The 18,463-nt window shown below is 41.1% G+C and overlaps 1 protein-coding gene across 1 annotated transcript in view; it reads right to left on the bottom strand.

Moving 5' to 3' along the window:
- Positions 1–18,091, bottom strand: part of DOK7 (docking protein 7) — a 139,993-nt gene extending 121,902 nt beyond the window's left edge. Inside the window, exons 1-3 of the mRNA XM_007496806.3 lie at positions 17,787–18,091; positions 17,595–17,640; positions 1,060–1,290 (exon numbers count right to left, since the gene is read on the bottom strand). Of these exons, the coding sequence (XP_007496868.1) occupies positions 1,060–1,290; positions 17,595–17,640; positions 17,787–17,840 (331 nt within the window). The 5' untranslated portion in view covers positions 17,841–18,091. The remainder of the gene's footprint in view (positions 1–1,059; positions 1,291–17,594; positions 17,641–17,786) is intronic.
- Between the last annotated feature and the right edge of the window lie 372 nt (positions 18,092–18,463).

Here is an 18,463-nt window from a genome sequence, read left to right as displayed (position 1 = left end):
GCTTTTTCCTCATTCATCATCCTATTACCTGAAGGTTGTCTTTCCCTGGGCCAATTATTATCCCATTGTTACTTGGAGGCATAAGGAAAATCTTCCTAAAAGCAATCTAATAATAAAATGACCTGGCTTGATGATGAAAAGGAGGAATGGAATTAAGTTCCCCATAACTAGATATCTTCATGAAAATGCTGGCTGTCTACCTTTTAGGAATGCTATAGAAGGGATTCTTGCTTCAGAGGATTGATTGGACTAGATGGCCTGTGAAGTACTTTCCAGTTCTGAGATTCTATAAGCCAATCACCCCATAATCTTATTTACAGTACCAAGAGACTTCAAGAACCCTTTAACCTTAGCTCAGCTGAGGACAAACAATGTCCAATTCTAAATTGCCACCATCCAAAGGAATGAATGAACTTTTGCTGGGAGTTCTTTTAAAGATCCCCTTCTTGGACAGACAGCTCACTATAGGTATTATCTCTAGTGACTCTGCTTTCTGGTTTGCTTTCTCTCTCTCTCTCTCTCTCTCTCTCTCTCTCTCTCTCTCTCTCTCTCTCTCTCTCTCTCTCTCTCAAAAGGAGATAGATGCAGTAGGGGAAAGTGCAAAGAAAACTAGATTAAATGGCAAAAGGACAAAGTTCCAGTCTTGACACTCCTGTTTTGACATTGGGAAGTCACTTCCCAACTCTGGAACTCAATTCTTTCCTCTATAAAATGATGAAGGCTAGACTCTTCCAGGTCTGATATACCATGTCCCATCTAGAACAAGCATGAACTTCAATTCAAAATAGTATTTCTTTCTTTATTCCTAGATTACAACTATACTCAGTACACTGAATTATTAGAGAAACAAAGATGAAAGAAGACCCAAAGTGAGAATAAGACAAATATCCAAATAAACGAAAGCTATAGATATGGTGAGGCACAGTCCAATAGAGTGTAAAACATTCAAAAAAGGAAAAGCTTTCCTTCCATGAGAAATAGTGTGCTTCATACACCTGAGTCAGGACTTGGAAAGGGCAATGGGCATAGAAGGAACAAAAGCAAAGACAACTGGTTTACCTTCCCCCAAAGAGTAGCGAATCCGGATATCCCAGGCATACATTGTGTCCTTGCTCTCAAAGCCCAACATCACAGCCTGGGACAGGCAGATGATGGCTAGTGTGTGAGTCAGACCCTCGTAGGGGAGGCCAGGATCAAGACCACAGATGTCTTCTAGAGTCAGGCTGCTCCTCTCCTTGTAACCTTTGGCTCTTTCAGATCTATCCTTGTAGACCAACATCAACAGACAGTCTAGAAATGACAACAAGAAAATAACAAAAATAGAAAGAGAGCTATTAGAGAAGGGGAATAAGATACAAATGTATAATAAACAAGTATTGATACTAAGAGTCATGGGAGATACAAATGCAAGTTGAGTATAAAAGCTCTGTGACCCCAAGACTTAAACTTCAAGAAGATTATAATCAAGGATGGGGAATAAGATATCACAAAAGCAGAAGAAGAAATCATGGTTTAAGGAGCTCACCAACCATCAAGCAAGGGAGAAAAGACACAGCCCAGAATAACTACAATATGAGTCAGATGTGATAAGTATATAAGAGATACAAACTCAGTGCTATGCAGACTCAAAGGAGGGAGTTTTTTTTTTTTAAACCCTTACCTTCCATCTTGGAGTCAATACTGTGTATTGGCTCCAAGGCAGAAGAGTGGTAAGGACTAGGCAATGGGAGTCAAGTGACTTGCCCAGAGTCACACAGCTGGGAAATGTCTGAGGCCAGATTTTAACCTAGGACCTCCCATCTCTAGGGCTAGCTCTCAATCCACTGAGCTACCCAGCTGTGTGACACTCTAACTTATTAGAGAAAAGTGTATTGGCCTGAGAACTGAAAGATTTGGATTCCATTTGAAGCTCCAATTAGAGCTTACTTCTAACTCAATATGTGACCTTGAGGGGAAGTCATTTCTTTTTGGGCTTGTTTTTCAATGTATAGAGTAAGGAGTTGGACCATCTGATTATTAGACTCTCTCTCTCCCAATTCTAACATTTGACAAGCCAATACGATTAGCTCATAAAAATAAAAGTAAAAAGACAAAAACAAAATGGAATAAGCTGTTAGGGAACATGTTATGCGATTCAGCAAATAGCACTTATCATTGCCAATATTTACCATCATCTTCATCTTTGAAGATGCTGATTCACAAACCCAAATCTCAAATGAATTTCACTAATTGCCCAAATCCTGGCCCAGAGTCTAATTTCAATTCTATTGCATAATCAACATTTACTTTTCAGAATAACAGCTGATGGTATCGCTCAAACTGTAACCAATGCATTTTTCTAAAACATCATTAAGCTCTGATAAAAAAGAGTGGTTTGTGAATGCATTCAGCAGACATTTATTGCACCCTTCCTATACACCAATACAGTGGGGGATACAGAGATCTATATAACACATTGTCCCTGCCCTCAGAGAACTAAAAGTCTATAGGGGGAAAGACCCAGCAATAGAAGGTGGAGTATGAAGTGTATAAAGAGAGGATGGTAGGTGTCTCAATTGATTGAGAGCCAGGCTTAGAGACCTCAAATACTTCCTAGCTGTATGACCCTGGGCAAGTCATTTAACCCTCACTGCCTAGCCCTTACTACTCTTCTGCCTTGGAGCCAATACTTGATAATGATTTTAAGAAGATAAAGGTATGTTATTTTTTTAAAAGAGAAAGTATGTGAAGAGACATACAAAACACTGTTAGCTCATAGGAAGGAAAGCAGAGCAACAAATTGGAGTTTTTCCATCTACAATAAATTCAACTGAGATATAATCAACCAACAAATATGTATTAAGCACCTATCAAGTGCCAGGTACTTCTTAAGCTGAAAGAGAAGGTAGGAAAAGGAATTTGAGTTGGGCTTTAGAAAGATAAGGCAAGGTAAGTAGGACTCCAGAGGGATTCCAACCAAAAGGACAGATGGAGCAGAAACCAAGGGGTATGTGTGGGAAACAGCAAATCTAGCTTGAATGTGGGATACCCATAAGAGTAAAAGTGATTAGAGATAAGAATGAAAAGGTAGCTGGAGACCAAATCACATAGGATCTCAAATACTACTGGTCATGTATATATATCCAAGTATTCTCCAACCCAATTATGAAATAAACCAGCTATTTCACTAAATTTGAGTCCCTGTTTTTATTTTATAAAAAGTAGACATACATATATACATATACATATATATATATAAGAAATAATAAAATATAAAGCACCAAGAATCATTTCCCAATGGATAAAGGTCAAAAGCTATGAACAAGCAGATCTCAAAAGAATTGCAAACTATTGACAACTATATGAACGAATGCTTCCAAACACTAAAGAGAAATGAAAATCAAAACCATTCTAAGGTTTTGTCTCACTGATGCAAGCAAATTGACTAAGGAAATCTCCCTGAGCAAACTGACTAAAAGAAAATATGGGAAGAGTAGATGGTAGAGAGACTTTGAAAAGATAGGTATACTAAAGTAGTAGTCTGTCAGTGGATATGTTTATTTATCCAACCATTCTAGAAAGTAACTCAGAAATAGGCTAAGAAAATAACTAACCAAACCCTTGGATCCAGAGATCCCACTAAGAGTTATATATCTCAAAAAGGTCAAAGATGAAAAGTTAGATTCCAAAATATTCATAGCAGCATTTTATTTTTTAAGTGGCAAAGAATTAGAAGCAAAGGAGAAATCCTTTTTTTTGGAGCCTGTATAAACAGTCTGTGGTCTATTAATTATAATGAAATAGCAATATGCAATAAAAAAATGAAGACTACAGAGTAATAAAGGAAGATTTATATGAACTGACACAAAATGAATTAAGCAGACCCAGAATATTACATACATAATAACTATAGCTATGTAAATGGAAGAAAATGAAAATAAAACAAAAAAATGATTATAACTTTGAGGATCAAGATGTCCCCAAAGAAAATATATTTCCCTCCCTTCTTTGCAGAGGTAGGGGGAATTGTAGGTTTAAACTACTGCATATAATCCTCTCTCTCTCTCTCTCTCTCTCTCTCTCTCTCTCTCTCTCTCTCTCTCTCTCTCTCTCTCTCTCTCTCTCTCTCTCTCTCTCTCTTTCTCTCTCCTCTCTCTCCTCTCTCTCTCTCAATTACCCCCTCCATCCCTCCTCTCTCCTTCTCCTCCTTTATGACTAGGAATAGCACCCTGAGTAAAGGAGAGAAAGCATACATTTAGAAATTAAGGTGATTTATAAAAATAAAAGGTATCAGTAAAGTGTGTTTTCACAGAAAAGTGAGTTTAGGCTTGCATCCAAGCAGGGACTCAGGCAAGCATACAAGCTATTCGTTACCCAGACAGCTGTTCCTCTCACTAGGAATACTAGATAAACAGATGTATAAAAATCTCTTTGGCTCAGAGACACAGAAGTCACATCCTGTCTACATTCAGAAGTCTGAAAACCTTTCAAGAAAACAATCCAACATGCCTCCCACCTCTTTACACAAAGCCTATAGACTAGAGGTATAGAATGAGATATTCATTTTCAGACAAAACCAACATGGGGACTTGCTTTGACCAATAACAATGATAATTAACAGCAATATACCTTTTTAGGGTTTGCAAATTGCTTTACAATATAGTATCTCCTTTGATCCTCACAACTCTGGATCCTCATTTACAAAAGAGAAAATGAAGACTGAGAAATTAAGTAGCTTACCCAGAGTCACCAAATTCCATTGTATCTGAGACATTAATTCAAACCTAGTTCTTCCTGATTCCAAGTAAAGCACTCTATCCACTAGGCTACCTGGTTGTTTTTGTTATAAAAGGAGACATTACACAGAGATTGAAATCTTTTTAAAAGAAAAAAATCAGTAAAACATTTAAAATATATACCAAAAACCAAAACTGAAGTTCAGAAGGGGACGTGAGCAAGGCAATTTTGTTACTACCACATTAAATTTAACATACACTTAAAAAACCTAAACTAACAAAAGTCCACTATTTCATAAGCAATTCTGTTTCTGTTCTTTATATAATGAAATGTCTGTATTAGGTGGCAATTTGTGATTTCACAATAAAGAAAAATTTTCTAAATGAAATAAAACAATGAAAATGGTTTAAAAATTAAACAGAATGCAAGGGAATGAACATGGATCTTTTATCTCTATTGCCTAAAATCTCTTGTCTTTTGGAATGACCACTGTTAATAATATTTATCTACAATGCAATCTCAGTACCTCTCATGCCTTAGAATCATGAAGTTAACAAAGTACCTTCCTCACAATAACCCCAAAGGGGTGGAAAGCACCTTAGACCCCTTCTGTGATTCAGAAAAGCTAAGTAACTGGCTCCTTGTCAAAGAGGTAGTGTTTAAGCCAAGGCATGAAGCTTCTAATGTCAAATCCAGCAGTAATCTTGCCATTACATGACATGGTTTCTCTCCAATATCAATTATTTCCAACTCTGGATAAGGAAAGGCTCTGACTTCCTAAAATGTATTCCCTTTAGAAACATTGAGAATGAATACATAGAACAGCAAAATGAGGTTTAAAAAGAGATCATCTCTTCCCCAAGAACATACTACTGGGATTTCAAAGGAAAGAAACCATTTTATCGAGAAATCTGTTCAAGAAATATTTAAGATAAGGAAGAGACCTCTGAAGGGGCAGTAAGGAAAATAAAGGGGAGAGGAAAGAGAACATAATAAAAACATCATCATGAGGCAAAACTTTAGTTTGTGCACATGCTCATTGGGAACATTCATGAAAGCTGCTCCTTTTAACTAGAGGTACAGCTGTGATTCAAAACTCATCCAAAAAGAGTGTTCAAGAATAGGCATTCACACATATGTACATGTACAGCACATGCAAACTCAAAGACAGAGCCTTCTGAGATTGGAACACTTTCTCTAGGGACCTTAGCATCACAGATATATAGGAAGAGATGCATACAGGAGAAAAAGTGCTAGATTTTAGTCAAAAGACCTAGAGTCAAATTACTTCCTGTGTGACATTGTGAAAGTCATTTATCCTCTCTGTGGTTGTTTCTTCAACTGTAAAATGAGGGGGTTAGACTAGATGACTATGAATATTTTTTCATCCCTAAGTCTATGATTCCATGACTCACCAAAGAAAGGCAGCCATCACTTAGCCACTAAGTGTTTATTAGACATCTACTATGTGCCTGGGCACTGTGCTAGAATAGAACAGTCTATTTGCAATGGGTATTGTGCTATTCTCTCTACTATGTACTAGTCAGAATCAAGATTTATCATCTTCCAACCTCAATCACGTCTCCCTAAACAGGGAGGTATGGAAAGAGCAATGGATTTAGAATCAGGAGAATTGGGTTTGAAACCTGGCAATTTGCAGGTGGTTCATTTCCATACTCAAGAACTCCAATCATAACCTTCCACCACATGCTCTCTCTTCTTATACTACATCCTAACACAGTCTTCCTTTTGCCAAAACCTCCTAACCTTTTACCCTTCAATATTTTCCCATCCATCCTGTTCTATATACATTCACCTCCCTTTTCATGAACTAGTTCCACCCTAAACACCCTCCACTCTTGAATCATTTGTTCCCTACTTTTATCATCATTCATTCCTTGCCAAACTTCAACCCTGGATTATTCCCACCATTGTTCTCTTTGTCACTCATAACTCATGGGCTACTGAATGGCTATGGAAAAAAAAGCGTGAACCCTGCTGACTGGGTCTACTACAAATGTATATTATCTAATCTCAGCCAAGTCCTTACTGCAGCAAGGCAATGTTCTCCCTAATGAAATCTTTATCTGACTCACCACCAAAGCTGTTAAAACCTCTTTCCACAAGCTTACCATACCAACCCCTCTCAGATGAGAACTTCAATATATAACACTGGAAAAAAATCAAGGGTATTGGACATAAGTTCCTTCTTTTCCATTTATGACATCCTCCTCCTGCTATCATACGGCAGAATCATCAATACAGAGGAGGAAGGCAATCTAGTTCAATCCTTCCATTTGTTTTTGTTTTTGTTTTTTTACCTTTACCTGCTTTCTTAGAACCTCAATACTAAGTATCACTTCCAAAGCAGAAAAGCAGTAAGGGCTAAGCAACTGAGGCTAAGTGACTTGCCCAGGGTCACACAGCTAGGAAATGTCTGAGACCAGAATTGAACCCAAGGACCTCATCTTCAGGTCTGGCTTTCAATCTACTAAATCACCTAGCCACCCCCTCTTATTTCATAGACAAAGAAACTGAGACCCAAAAAGGTTTAGTGATTTATCCAAGGTGACACAGGTAGCAAGTAGCAGAAGGATTTGACTTCAGGTCACCTCACTCCAAACCTACCAATCTTTCTGTTGCTCCACACTACCTCTCAGTCCTTAATGAAAAGGTAGTCCCTCTCCTTACTACAGTCAATTCCTCTACATGGACCTTTGATCTCATATCCTCCCATTTCCCCCAGTTTTTCTTATTTCCAGTTTTTCCCTAACAATTGGTTTCTTGCCTCTTGCCTCCCTTATTCTTAAAAAATGCTCACTAGAGGTTATCATTCCAATTACTATAGCTCTACATTTATATCATGGCCACATTCTATCATGGCTAAACTCTTTTTAAAAAGTTATCACAAAACCTCTGCAATTTGGCTTCCAATCTCATTATTCAACTAATTCCATCTCTAAATTTACAAATCTAATGGCCCTCTCTATCCTCATCTTTTTTTAGCATCTCCAAAGCATCAATTATCCTTTTCTTCTTGATACTATGTCCTCTCTGGGTTTTACTGCTCTCTTTTGGCTCTCCTAAGTATCCAACCAATCCTGCTCAGACTCCATTGTTAGATCTTCATCCATCACTAACTGTGGATGCACCCCAAATCTCCATCCCAGGCCCCTTTTTCCTTTTTCCTATATTATATCTAACAAAGTGGTCTTGTCAGCTCCCATGGATTCAATCATCATCTCTCTGAGAATTATTTCCAGACCTATATATTTGCCCTAGTCTTAGACATTTAGAGCCATTTAGAAAGATGTCCAACAGACGTCTCAAACAAAACAATATTTCTCCCCAACTGCATCCCTCTTCTAAACTTCCTATACAGCTTGTGCAAAACTTAATAATTTATAGAAGTTAGAGGTTGAAGGTACCTTAGAAATAATCTAGTCAGGGGTAGCTAGGTGGCTCAGTGGATAGATCACAGGGCCTGGAGATGGAAGGTCCTCAGATCAAATCTGCCTTCAGTCACTCCCTAGTCATTTCACCCTAATTGCCTAGTCCTTACTGTTCTTCTGCCTTAGAACCAATACTTAGTATCAATTCTAAAACAGAAGGTAAGGGTTTTCAAAAATAATCTAGTCTCACCTTCTCTTTTACAGATGAGGAAACTGAGGCCCAAGAAGATAAGTGACTTGCTCTCAATTATATAAGTAATAAAGAATAAAGTTGGTATTTGAACCCAAGTCTTCTGATTCCAAATCCTATTGGACCACTTTGTTGCTCATTAGTATTAGGTAAAGGAGACAGGAAGGACCCTTGAGGTAAAGAAGAAATCCGACTGAGGTCAGATTATCTTTCCTGGTGTCTGTGTTCTCTCAATGCTGGGAAAGTGCTTTTGGGGGAGTCATTTATACAAGCAGCAGCCTAAAGTTCAGTGACTCCAATAACACCATTAGTCAATGGCACAATTGGAGCTAAAAACTAGATTTCCTGATTCCTCATTCTGTATTCCCTTTTCACTCTACAATATTCAACTACTTACTAAATGGAGATCACCTGATACAGTAGAAAGGTCTGTATTCCAAACCTTTCACTCCAAAGCTTAGTGGTTGTAGAACCTGGGCAGATCACTTAACCACTACATGTGCTCATCTCAGCCACCAATTTCTGGACCACTGCTCTTATGCAGTATTGTTTTAGAGTGGGCTTTCTAGCCTTTCTCAATTAACAGGCTATAATTATACAGTGCCCTTTGATCTACAAATCTACAGATTCCTGCCAAGGTAAAGTCCTAGAGCAAGCAGCAGCTACCCGACCTATTTTATGCAGTTTCTTTTTTTTTTTAAACCCTTACCTTCCGAGTGGTAAAGGCTAGGCAATGGGGGTCAAGTGACTTGCCCAGGGTCACACAGCTGGGAAGTGGCTGCGGCCAGATTTGAACCTAGGACCTCCCGTCTCAAGGACTCACTCTCAATTCACTGAGCTACCCAGCTGCCCCCATTTTATGCAGTTTCTAAAGAAATCCAACTTCTAAGCATCCCTCCTCCTTTCTCTTTTCTCTGCACTCACCACCAGGTCTGACCTCTTGCTCTCCCTTGGCTGAACCCCACAGTTCCTGACTATGTGGGAAGTGTTCTGGCAGGTGCTACTAGGAAGGGACAGAAGAAGGATAACACAGAAAAGGGAATTGATTCTCATAAGGTCACAAATGTAGTGAATGATGGCTGAAATCTGACCCCAGTCTTCAGACTCCAAAAACCAAGATTTTTTCTCCTCCAATAAGTCATGGTGCTACAGAGACAACCTTGGGTTCTTGAAGGACATACCAATGGAACACAAAGTATTACAGATACTCAGCCACTAGGCAAAATCTTTCAGCATCAGTAAGGTGATGAACTGGGTAATGGTGACCCAATGTAGCTGAGTCACATACAGAGAAGCTCACTGGGGCTAATAATAATGGCTTCTACCCCTCAGAGTTGTTATGAGGATAAAATAAGGGAAATGCTGGTAAGAATCACTTAGCAGAACGCCTAGCACATAGAAGGTGCTTCTTAAATGTTGGTAATATTATTGCTATTTTTATCATTATCATCATCATCATCATGTATCCATTTTATTGAAAAGCAAGTGGAGTTTCAAACTCAGAGCCCCAGGGTCATTGCTAGTAGTGGGTTGTCTGGTAGAGATGCAAACATGGGTTTTCTGGTTCTCTTCCACATGGTGGGCTCTCTCTCTCTGAAGCATGTTCCCTCTTAGCATGTAACATGGATTTTATTTGTAAGCTCTTCAAGGAAAGGGGCTTTATGCCTTACTTATCTTGCCTACTCCAGAAATATCTAACTCCAGGCTAGGTTCAGGGTAGGTATCCACTGGCTGATTGTGCAAAGCCCTTGTAGGATTTTGAGAGGTCTTTAAAGGGCAGGAGGGAGGGTGGGGTTGGGCAACAAGGGAAGGAGAGGATAGGAGGGCATTCCAGAAGGCAGTAGAGATGAAAAATTCAGAATGAGAAGGCTGGCCAAACAAACCAAGCAGTGAGGTCATTCGCCTGAGTGGGAAGGGAAAGAACAGGGAGGGGAAGAGGAGAAGACAAAGTAGGTGTCTAGAATAATCTGGTGCAGGGGCTCCTAAATGGAATTTGAGGAACTGGAACAGGACATTTACTATGTGGGATTAAGGGTGAATGACAAGTCTGGAACAACTGCTGGGCATGAAGGGCCTTGGATATAGCATTCAGAACAAACACTAGTGCTAAGGAAGGATCCTATCGCCTGTCTGTCCTCACCACTACTCCCCAACATCAACTCTACCCTCTGGCAAGGCTCATCCATTCACTGACCCTCACATATTTCCCTGCCCATTCTCATCTCTATTTGCTTTATTTGGGCACATTCTGTGAGAATTCACTGAAATAATAATGCCTATTTCCCTACTCATGGGTAAGGAGAGACAATGTGGTCTAGCAGGAATAGCACTGGTCACATAGCCATAAAACCTGAGTTCAAATCCTGACTCTTATTCTTGTTATAAATATGACCTTGTCCCTTAAGCTATTTTTTATTGGTAATAAGCTGCAGCCCCATTACTGCTACCACATGTCCCTCCAGTGCCATATGCCCTGCTTGCAGGCTTGATTCTTCTAAGATTTTGATTTTCCACCATCCACAGCCATTAGCATTACTAGAAGAATGCTGGTATTAAAGGGACTGCCATCTGTAAGCAAGAAAGCAACCCATTTAACCGATACCCACCCAGCCTGATCTCCACTTAGAGGTCCCAGGCAGTAATGAGAAGCTCATCCCACTTCATGACAGACTGGCCAGATGATGTGTTCCCTCCACTCTGTTTTTCTAGGTCAGGAAAATATTACACACACACACACACACACACACACACACACACACACACACACACACACATACACACACACACACATATATATATATGTATATATATGCAGTTCACTAAATAGGATGCTCTGGGGTTTAGTACAATTGTTACATTATCATATTAGGAATTATTCTGTTAAACCCCAATCTACTTAGGAGATCTGGTTTTTGTTTGTTTAAACCCTTGCCTTCTGTCTTAGATTCAATTATAAGATAGAATAAGTGACAAGGATAAGGCAATCTTGGCCAAGGACTTGCTCAGGGTTGTAGAGTTAGAAAGTATCTAGTAGTAGTAGTAGTAGTCTCTCGGTAACCGAGGATGACAATTGTCTTTGTGTGTTTTCATCTATGATAGTTGAGTGTGCACAAAGACATCTGAAAGTGTCTTTTCATCCAATGATGCCTTCTCTAGTGCAGGACAGAAGGGAAGGTGGGAATCAGCTGGGTATTTTAATGTAACCAAGTAACTAATTAATTTAATTTTTTTTAAAAGAAGGAAAGATGGGGTAAGTATGGGAGGTGTTATAGGGGCAGAATTCATTAGACCTGGCAAAAAAAAATAATTAAATGTGGTGAATGGGGAAGAGAGAAGAATCATTCAATGAGCATTTATCAAACTTACTATTTGCCAGGCACTGAGATAGGTATGTCTTGAGACCCAGCATTCTCTCTGCTGTACCATATCATTTCTCTTTATAGCAATAATGAGATGCCAGATCTGGTCCTTTATTGCTCTAAAAGGCAAAGAGGCAGGGGAGATGGAATGCTGGGCCTTAGGTCATGAAGACTTGAGTTCAATCTTACCTTATGGCCCAAAATTGGAAAATGAGGGGATGCCCATCAATTGGGGAATGGCTGAACAAATTGTGGTATATGTTGGTGATGGAATACTATTGTGCTCAAAGGAATAATAAACTGGAGGAATTCCATGGAGACTGGAACAACCTCCAGGAAGTGATGCAGAGCGAAAGGAGCAGAACCAGGAAAACATTGTACAGAGAGACTGATACACTGTGGTACAATCAAACATAATGGACTTCTCCATTAGTGTCAATGCAATGTCCCTGAACAATCTGCAGGGATCTAGGAGAAAAACACTATCTACAAGCAGAGGACAAACTGTGAGAATAAAAACACTGAGGAAAAGCAACTGCTTGACTACAGGGGTTGAGGGGATATGATTGAGGAGAGACTTTAAATGAACACCCTAATGCATGGAAATGGGTTCGAAACAAGGACACATGTGATACCCAGTGGAATAGCGCATCAGCTATGGGGGGTGAGGGGGAGGAAAAGAAAATGATCTTTGTCTCTAATGAATAATGCTTGGAAATGATCAAATAAAACTTTGTTAAAAAAAAAAAACTTAGGATCACCACTTTTGTTTGTTAATTTTTTTTTGTCCATGACACACTTCAGTTATATGTTGCTAATAAAGAATATATGTATTGTCTTAAAAAAAATCTTACCTTACCTGGGTGGGGAGGAAGAGAAAATAAATCATTGTTATCTAGGACCACGTCACCCCTCCTATTCAATCCACTGGCTCCCTTTTTTCTCCAGGATAAATTGTTGGTCAGTCACATCCAACTCCTCGTGTCCCCATTTGGGATTTTCTTGGCAAAAAGTCTGGGGTGGTTTGCCATTTCCTTCTCCAGCCCATTTTACAGGTGAGAAAACTGAGGCAAACAGGGTTAAGTGGCTTGCTAGTATGGGGGGGGCTAGATTTGAACTCAGATCTTCCTGACTCCAGGCCTGATGCTCTATCAACTATGACACCTAGCTTTTCCTACCAAGATAAATATAAAATCCAAATGTTTGACTTTTAAAGTCCTTTATAGCCTCACCCCCTTCCTACCTTTCAGTCTTCCTGTATCTTTTACACACACACACACACACACACACACACACACACTTCAATTCAGGCACTGGCTTCCTGACTATTTCTCAAACTAGACATTCAACTTCAAGCATTTTCCCTGGCTGTCCTGGATGTCTGGAATGTTCTCTTTACCTCCTGGCTTCCCTCAGGTCTCAGCTACAATTACACCTTCTGTACAAAGTTTTTATCATCTTAATGCCTTTGTTATTTTCAATTTATCCAGTAAATATCCTTGTTTTGACTATGTTTGTACATAGTCATTTACATGTGGGAATCTAAGTTCCATGAGAATAGGAACTGTCTTTCACTTTTCTTTGTATTCCATGCTTACAAGAATATCTGACACAAAGTAGACATTTGATTTAAAAAAACTTCTTGTAAAATCTGTTAAGTGAAAACAAAATAAAATTTAATTTTTAAAAATTTCATATCTGACCCTTAGAAGCATTGTGATCCTGGACAAGTCATTGACTTTGATATGTCTCGAAGTTTCTAGGAGTTTGAAAATAAGTCATCAAGGGGTCATAGATGTCCAGGGAAGTCTCTTGTGGGCCAAATCACAGAACTGTCAAGTATTGTTATTAGAAACAAAAGAGAAATCTAGGCAAAGTGCTGCAAGCAATCTGGAGTTAACAAACACTTTCTATTACAACCCACTTATTTCAAAGAGTTGTCAAATTAAGTGTTCTATGAGGTCAGTGAAGGAAAGTTAATTCTAGAACTGCCTAGCACTAGAACTTCAAAAGTTGGATGGTTTCAAGAAGTAAATGACCCTTTCGACAAAGGTCTATGATCCATGGCTGGTAGGAAAACCAGGCAGCATCTAATGATGTGGTTTTTTTTTTTACCCACCCCAATGCCACTTGAAGACTCCAAGTAAAGTTCTTTCTCATTTTTCAGGGATCTCAAGGCTTCCAAGGAAAACTCACATTTTACAACACTTAGAAGGTTTACAAAGTAGTCACTCAATCCAAAAAGAGTGGGATCCCTTGCTTTGACATGCTGCCTTCAAGGAAATCACTGAATTTAGAAATTGTTGGATTTCAATGAATTCTCTCATTCGCATTCTCTCTCTCTCTCTCTCTCTCTCTCTCTCTCTCTGTCTCTCAATATATATATATATATATATACATATATATATATATATATATATATATATATATATATATATATATATATATATATATATATAACCTGGTCTGGAGTTCACTTACTTATCTAGTCCCCTCTCCTCTTAACAATAACCTACTGAAAAGTGATACCCAAAACTAAGCTCAAAACTCAAAACATCAGAGGCAGAAAGGCACAAGACTTTGGTGTAGTGGAAATAGCAGGCATAGAAGCCTAAAAGATTAAGAAAACAACAGAATTCTGGTCCTAGCTCTGCTACATAATCATCTAGATTGACTTGGGCAAGACCCTTCTCTGAACCTGTTTCTTTATCTTTGATAAGAGTTACTCCAAATGCCCTCTAAGGTTCCCTTCCAGCTCCTCCTAGCTATGCCTTTATTCAGAAGGTTGTCCTGGGATTCAATGAGTATGATTTCCTTGAGAGTTTGTAAATTTAGAGACCTTGCTGTTGGTTAGATTTATTGAGGGTCTAGGGGACTGTCTCCTTCCATTCTTGGAAACTCTACAATTTTTCTAAGAATTTTCCTTCCTTGGGTTTTTCAGAGAGGTGTTCCAGGTTCAAAACCCCAGAAAAGGTGTATTGAGGTGAGTACCCTTTCAAGTAGGGATATGTTTTAAGGGTCTACACATCATAAGGTGAACTTAAGACACAAAAGGAGGAAAGGGAGCATGTGCAGGTTTGGGGAATTTCCCTTGACTGCAAAGAACTCCCTACCCACTCCACAGTGCACAAGTGGTATGTTCTCTCCTGGGTCCTGCTTAATATCACCTGTCAGCCTTCAAAATGTCTTGGGTATTCTCCTCTACAGATTTGGAATGTTTGGCAATCTTTTATCAGCCAGGTGGAAAGCACAGGGTGGTATGTATTGCGTGTGGAAAGCACAGAATTGGTATATACTTTTCTTCATTCCATTTAGCAATATTTGGTAACTGGTAAAAAACACAGAATCTCAAAGCACAGGGTCCCATCTCCATCACTGCCCACCCCCATCAGATTTATTATTAAATGTTCACTAGGTGCTATACTAAACCCTGGGGGTACATAGAAAGTCAACAAACATGGGTTTTACCTTCAAGGAGTTCACATTTTAATGGCTCTGACATAGGAAGTGGCTTTCCCACAATCACTTAGCATCATCCACTTCTTATATCAATACCAGGATTCAAATTCATGTGTCCTGACACCAAGTATCCAGCTCTTTCTAATAGACAGAGGAACCTCTTATGTTTTAGTTCTGAGGAAGTAAAAAACCTGAAAAGAGCTCTATTCATTAATGCCTAAAATGATTTAAAATATGGATAAAGGAAGAAGCTATACTTCTACCACTTCCTACACTAAAGAGAGAACATCCCACCATCTTCATTCACTAGCAATACACACACACACACACACACACACACACACACAACTCTGGCATGCATGATGGTATGGAGACACCTGTTTCTTCAAACAGCTGCAACTCTAACAATGCTTAAAGACCGCACAAGTGTGCCCACAGTATTGAAACCAAAGAACTGAAGGCCAGAATTCATCCAAGAAACCAGCTCAATGAGGTCTTCAGATGGATAAAGCCAAGGCATGTTGACTAACAATTTTCTAAAGAAAAGTGAATTTCCACTTCTCTCCCCCAACCAACCACAGAGGATAGACAAAGAAATGAAAAGAAAAAAAACCCCACTTTTGCCCAAAATATTCAACATCTTTCAAGTGGGGAAGAATAGTCAGAAGGTAAGCCATTCTGTGAACTGCCTTAAGGACTTATAAAGACAGAGATCTAGGAGGGAGAAGACTGGGGGGGTGGGGGGCAGGGTGTTGCAAGTTTTAAAGGAGTTCATCAAACAAATAATCATCACTTGTTTGTAAAACTACAACAGACTCGAGATACAGGGATGCCTAGATCTTATGATTATGAGTCCACTTCTTTTTTTCTTTTAAATTAGTTGCTTGGCAATAATTCAACTGACAATTCAATTCAAACTGGCAAGATGACAAGAACGAAAAACTTCACAAGAATGCATCCTACAGCTGCACAATTCAGTTTAGAAATGCAGCTACTTCTGAGACCCAACACCTGTTCTCTCTGAGTTTCCTTCCTATCTAAGGCTCCACAAAAGACTTCCACTCCAGATCTGTTTCCCCATCTGTAAAATGAGAGGATTGGGCTCCCTGGTCTTTAAGATCCCTTCCAGTTCTGACACTGTTAAAGGAGCCGCCATATCTTAGCATATAGCCATTTAAGTGGTTTGTAAACCATGATGCCCTTTAGATACCTGAACTATTGCGTTTTCGAGGTCTCTCCTGACTCTGATAGTCTCTGATGGCCGAAGGGTGGGGGAGGTAGGGAACAAAGAGATAGAAACTCCAGATCCTAGTGTCCCGCTTCATTTATGACTCATTCCCTAAAAAGACCCCGGTAGTAGCCGAGGTGTCCCGCCCCACCCACGCCAAGCAATTGGGGGAGAAGGAGGGAGTCCAGAAGCTGGAAAGGCGGCTCCTAGCCTTTCTGTGGGGGAGTGCGGCCCAAAGTGCCCTCCTCCCCCATATCCTGTTACCTTCCCCTCTTCTCTCTGTTACACTTTGGGTCTACTTCAATATCCTCTTTCTATTTCGGGCGGCCCAGGGCTCGCACCAAGAGGCTCGCAGATAATGCGGGGCAAAGAAATCAGGGCCTGGGGAAGGGTAGAGAATCCAATCCCCAAGGGGGCCACTAAGGGTAAGGCGCTTCCTACTGAGTTTGGGGAGTGGAGAAAGGGGAGTCTGGGTCGAGCTCCTAGCTGCGGCGACCCCCCTCCAATGCCAGTCAAAGTGTCAGTTTCTTCCCCACCCCCAGCTCGACTCTCCGTAAGAGAAAGAGAAGGTCAGGTGAAGCAATCGTTCCCTACAGCCTGGGACAGTTTCTTGGGAGACCTGCCCACAGGAACCCAGCAATGGGACTCACAGCTGGGCTGTCGCGCCCCCAAGCCAAGCCAGGAGACCCTGTCGAGGCTAAAAAGGCTAGCTACTTCTGCAAGGAGCACCCTGTCTCTATTCCGCGCCGTGCTCCCCTCACCAAGAACCCCAAACCCCGAAATCTCGTACCAAAAGCCGTCCCCCACCCAGAATTACCTGATGTCTCGCCACCTCATTTTCGCAAGTCAAGCACCATTGCCTAAAAGCCCACCCTACATCGTGCCCTAAACACCTACTCCCTACGCCAAGAGCTCTTCCCAAGGAGCCTGAGGCTACCCGCCCCTCGCCAGCAGCTGTCCCCAAACCTTACCTAGTCACCTGTTCCTCGCCTTGTGCCCCTCACCTGGAATCTCCCAGCTCCCACCCCAGCCCTCTTTGGTCACGTGCCCCCTCTTCACGCGCCCCTCACCAGGAGTCCTCAGGCCAAGCGCCCCTCACCTGAACCTCCCCCACCCCCACCCCTCACTACGCACCCCTTCCCAGAAGTCCCCAGGCCACGCGCCCCGCTCTCCGCGCCCTGCTGCCTTACCTGCTACCGGGGAGGGCTTGCGCAACACCAGCCACCTAGTTTTCCACTGCGGAAGAGATACAAAAGCACAAGGTTATGCACTGGGCAGGGAGTCGGGGGCTTCGACCCTGTCCTGCCCCCACCCCCTGCTGCCCGCGTGGAGGAGAAGAGGGTCTCTTGAAGGTAAAGGGAAGTATAAGGTGTGCCCCCTACCTTTTTTCCATCTCTCAATTTGACCTGACCCTCCACCACCACCGAATCCGTCATCTTCAGTCATGGTTCCAAACAGCTGCGCCCTCAGCTCCGGCCTCTCCCTCCTCGAGCTCTCCCCCTCTGGGCGCTCGGGCAGCCAGACCGACTGGGTCACTTTCAAAATAGCTTTATTAGGGCCCTGGACAGGGACAGGGAGGGAGGGAAGGAGCTGACAGAAGAGGGAACTGTTTGACAAGCCGGGGGGAGGGGGGAGGGCGGGCAGAAAGGAGAGCAAAGTGTATGAGAGGCCCGAAAGAGAAGCGATCACATAATGACAAGAAGTCACATTTCTAGTGCTAAGAAGTCACGTTTACAGCGCATTTTTCTCCCAAGAATACTGGGAGCTACGGAGTACAGCTCTCATTGTCCCCATTTTACAGATGAGGAACTTGAAGTTTCACAGGTGGCTCACCCCAACCTCCACTACAATTGCAGAACTGAGAAATGAACCCAGGTCCAAATGCAGATGCTTTCTTTCACAGGGGCTGCCTCTCCATCAATTACATGCTGCCCTAAAGTTAAGGTCTTCCTTTTATGCCCTTCCTCAACTGCTCACTTGGGAAGAATGGATTTGCCTGAGAGTCTCTAGGCTCTCAAGAAATTCAAAAGATGGCAACTTGCTGAGAAGGTAACAGGAA

This window comes from Monodelphis domestica, chromosome 6 (assembly GCF_027887165.1).
Source record: "Monodelphis domestica isolate mMonDom1 chromosome 6, mMonDom1.pri, whole genome shotgun sequence".
Lineage (NCBI taxonomy): Eukaryota > Metazoa > Chordata > Mammalia > Didelphimorphia > Didelphidae > Monodelphis > Monodelphis domestica.
Note: the sequence above shows the minus strand (reverse complement) of the source record. Positions and strands in the feature narration are given on the sequence as shown.